A 3,878-nucleotide genomic window follows, 5' to 3' on the forward strand; every position below is an offset into this window, starting at 1 on the left:
CGAGACATTGTGCTGAATTAGATTTTTTTGTTTTGATTAAAAAAACAAAAAATCAAGCTGAAGTTGTTTTTTCGTTTTAGGACCAAAATTCAAAAAACGGCCTGTTTCTCGTTTTTGCCTTTGTTAATTATACCAAAAAAACAAACGGTTAAAACATACATTGGTCGTCGGTCTGTGTACGTTCTGATAGTTTGTTTTTTCGTTTGAACAAACGAGAAAACCACCTTTTTTTCGTATGTCGTTTTCAACCAAAAATGAAGAAATGGAAAAAAAGAGCCGTTCTCCCGTTTTTGGTTACTAAATCCAAAAACGACAAACGACTATACCAAATTCAAATAATGGTCCGATTTTGGTTTTATGAAATTCCTATTTTCATTTTCCGTTGAAAAGAAAGACTGTTGAGCCAGGTGACCCGGAAGTAATAGTACAGATATTAAAATAAAAGCCAAGCTTTTATAACGGTGCATTATGCAGCACTAACGTTATACCAGGGTGATGTTAGATGAAAATAAATAAATAAATAAACGTGGACCGAGAGAAATACGTTAGCAACAGCATTTGATTACATGCACTTATGTAAACTTATGTAAATAAGAACATCTGCATTCACCAGTCACACATTCATACACTGAGCCTAAGTGCTCAAACAGAAACTAACATTCACACACATTCATACACTGGCCGAACAGCCGCCAGGGGCAATTCAGGGTTCAGTATCTTGCCCAAGGACACTTCCACAAGCAACCTGGGGATTTAACGGTCGACCTTCCAATTAACAGCCAACCCGCTCTAACTCCTGAGCCACAGCCGCTCAGGAAGTCAGCAGGAAGTCAGCCATTTTCATTTAAAAGTGCAATTTCTGCCCGTGTTTGCCTTTTATATATATATGTACTTTAACAAACTGCTCCTACAGAATTCATCGGATTGAATTTTGGCTGTGCAATCAAAATGGAATAATTTGATTGAAATTGAAATGCTGCTTAGGTTCCAAGATTGGTGTACCTGCTGGTCAGCCTGTAGTTTGCGGCCCACCACTCTGAAGGTGTTTGCCCCAGGGTTGTGATAGATTTGGACACGGCTGAAGGAAGGAGTATCAGATCCTGCCGGCACCCAACGCTTGTTGGTGTCATCATACAGCATGACTGTCGCCCTCACCTGGCAGATACTGGACTCACTGTTGGAGAGAGAGATGTACAGTTTGCACAATGTAAATATTTTGCACATCTCTGCACCCACTGTAAGTTAATATCCTTTATTGTTTTTTTCTCATATTTTATTGTCAATTGTATATTTTTAGATTTGATTACTTAACCTGCTCTTTGTCTGTCTCATATTTTTCAACTTGCTTGTTTATTGTTAAGCATCAACATCAAAGCAAATTCCTTGCATGTGTAAACCTACTTGGTAATAAGGCTCATTGCGATTCTGACGCTGTGAAAAGACCATATGTGGAAGGAAGTGAAGAGCAAGTGTGTAGTGTGAGATGTAGGAGTAGTGCAGATAGAGTGTCTACTGCTGCTGTGTTTCTGGACTGCACATCCCACACAGATTTCTGATCACGATTTTTTGTTGCGTATTTCTCACTCAGTGTATGTTGCGATAAGCACAGGATAAGCAGGCCGATATTGGACTGCTCAGCAGAAAAAAAACATATTTCCAATGCCAATGTTTTTAAAACATGGTCTGGTATGCTTTTGGCTATGAAACAAAAACACCACTCTGATGGTCTTGATAAGACAACAGTTTAACAATCAGATATGGATTCATATAAGTCACTATTGTGTTGTAATTGTCATCAGTAATCAGAACATTTACTTAGGTAAAAAATAATAATACACAAATATATATATAAATACTCTATTGCAAGTGAAAGTCTTGCATTCAAAATGATGCATAAGTAAAAGTAAGGAAGTATTATTAGTCAAATGTGATTTAAGTATCAAAAGTAAAAGTAGTGAAACAGAGGCCCCTCAGTGATAAATAAGGATACATTTTATTATTTGATGATTATTCCTTTATCTTATTTTTAAAATCTGAAACTGCAGTGTGAAAGTGACTATAGATTATATGACTAAAATTATAATAAATGCTGTGAAGTTGAATAGTAGATTATTTACATTATTAGTGAAGTAGAAATATAAAGTAGAACTGAATGGAAACACTCAAATAAAGTAAAAGTACTTTAAAAATGTACCTACGAACAGAAAAATGTACTAATAAGAGGTACGTTTGCAGCAGAACTGCAGAAACTTTCTATACTTTACATTGTGACACTGAGATATTTGTCAGTCTACTTGTTGCACTGTCTGTGGTAAATCTTTACTTCCTGGCAAAAAGGTTTTTAGGTTTTGACCACTTCCTGTGATCAGTACAATGCTGCCTAATATGGACTACATCATTTCACCTGTCAGTATATACTTAGTATATGTCAGTATACACTTACTTTTCAAAATCATTAACCCAAAACCCCCTTTTTTTGGATTTTATAATATGCTCTGTCCACAACAAATACACATACTCTGATAGTTTCACTTTATGTGTGTCAACTGTAACAACATCTGCTATGAGCTCCAGACACACACATATAGTAGGACACATAATTAGAAGTAAAGTATGCATAGTCAAGTTTAGAGTTGATAGGAAGCTGTACTGACCTGCATATTTTCTGTTATTCGTGCGTCAGACATTCAAAATGATTTAGGAGAAAACAACTTAATTTTGAGAGGATTAATATTATCACTGTCATCAGAAAATTGCTCACCCCATATTCAGCTGTAGTCAATATCCAAGTTTCACTTGTTCTTTAACAATCTGCTTCTTCTCATCAACTCCCTCGTCCCTCTAAAAAGTATATCTGTTGTCTATATAGTCATTCTTGCTTGCACACCTCAGTCGCTCGCTCTCATGACATTGTTTAACACCAACCACTTGCACTTCTGCTTTTGTATTCTCATTTCCTAGACAGGTTTTTTTCTCTCTTCCTGTTCGCGTCTCCTTCACTCGCTCTTTTAAATTCAAATTTTCACACCTCCCCCTTTTTCAGTCTCCCTGTGGCATAGCTCTGATTTCTATGTGTTTTCTCCTTTCCTGTATACAGTTGTGCCTATTTAGTACAAGGCTGCATGTAATGTAATGTATATATTCATTACACGTACATCCTGGTCATGAGTCCTCTTCACATACTTAATTAAGACTACTTCAGAAAAATAGTTGGAGGTGTCACATGTGGTAGCTCAGTACAACTTTCCTGCTGCATGGAAGACAAGCAAAGTCATAGCGCCACCTGCTGGCAACAGGAAATTTCACGTTTTGTAGTTGTAATTTGTAGTTGTACAAACGGTGAGTCTTGTGGAACGGCGTGTCTGAAATCGATGATTCAACATGTTGTTGTAATTTTAGTCTACATGCTCAAATAAAAAAATAAGCTAATTTTTGGCGGAAAACATGCTCAAAAACTCACAAACCTTTGCACACACGTCAGGTAACGCGAAAATTTCCGTATTTTTTGGGGTTTGCGCATGGGCGTAGCAAAATGGCTCGCTAGCACCCCTACAGAGCAGCCCCCGGACTAAGTTTCACCTACGTGTCTGTTGTACATGTATCATGTCCAGACATACAAAAAAGCCTCATGGAGCAATTCTTGCTCAGGGACACATTGTTGTCTTACAGTGGATTTGAACCCTGGTCTCTCACACCAAAGGCATGTTTCAATATTCACTCACAGTCATAACGCCACCTGCTGGCACAAGGAAATTACATGTTTTACGCTGTAATGTACTACTCCTAGCAGGTTGGATATATCAACTTAAAAACTGTCCCAGAAAACCCTTAACACATTGATGAGGTGTGTAAAGATGTTGTAAAGTTTGCAGTAAATG

The 3,878-nt window shown here is 37.3% G+C and overlaps 1 protein-coding gene across 1 annotated transcript; it reads right to left on the reverse strand.

Annotated features, from left to right (window-relative positions):
- Positions 1–1,002: 1,002 nt before the first annotated feature.
- Positions 1,003–2,892, reverse strand: LOC123965469 (vasodilator-stimulated phosphoprotein-like; the record flags this gene model as incomplete). Its single annotated transcript, XM_046041990.1, is given in 2 exon segments — positions 1,003–1,174; positions 2,762–2,892. Coding segments are annotated over 2 exon segments (177 nt in total), but the record flags the coding sequence as incomplete, so codon positions are not given.
- Positions 2,893–3,878: the final 986 nt, after the last annotated feature.

This window comes from Micropterus dolomieu, unplaced genomic scaffold, assembly GCF_021292245.1.
Source record: "Micropterus dolomieu isolate WLL.071019.BEF.003 ecotype Adirondacks unplaced genomic scaffold, ASM2129224v1 contig_9777, whole genome shotgun sequence".
NCBI classification, from domain to species: Eukaryota; Metazoa; Chordata; class Actinopteri; order Centrarchiformes; family Centrarchidae; genus Micropterus; species Micropterus dolomieu.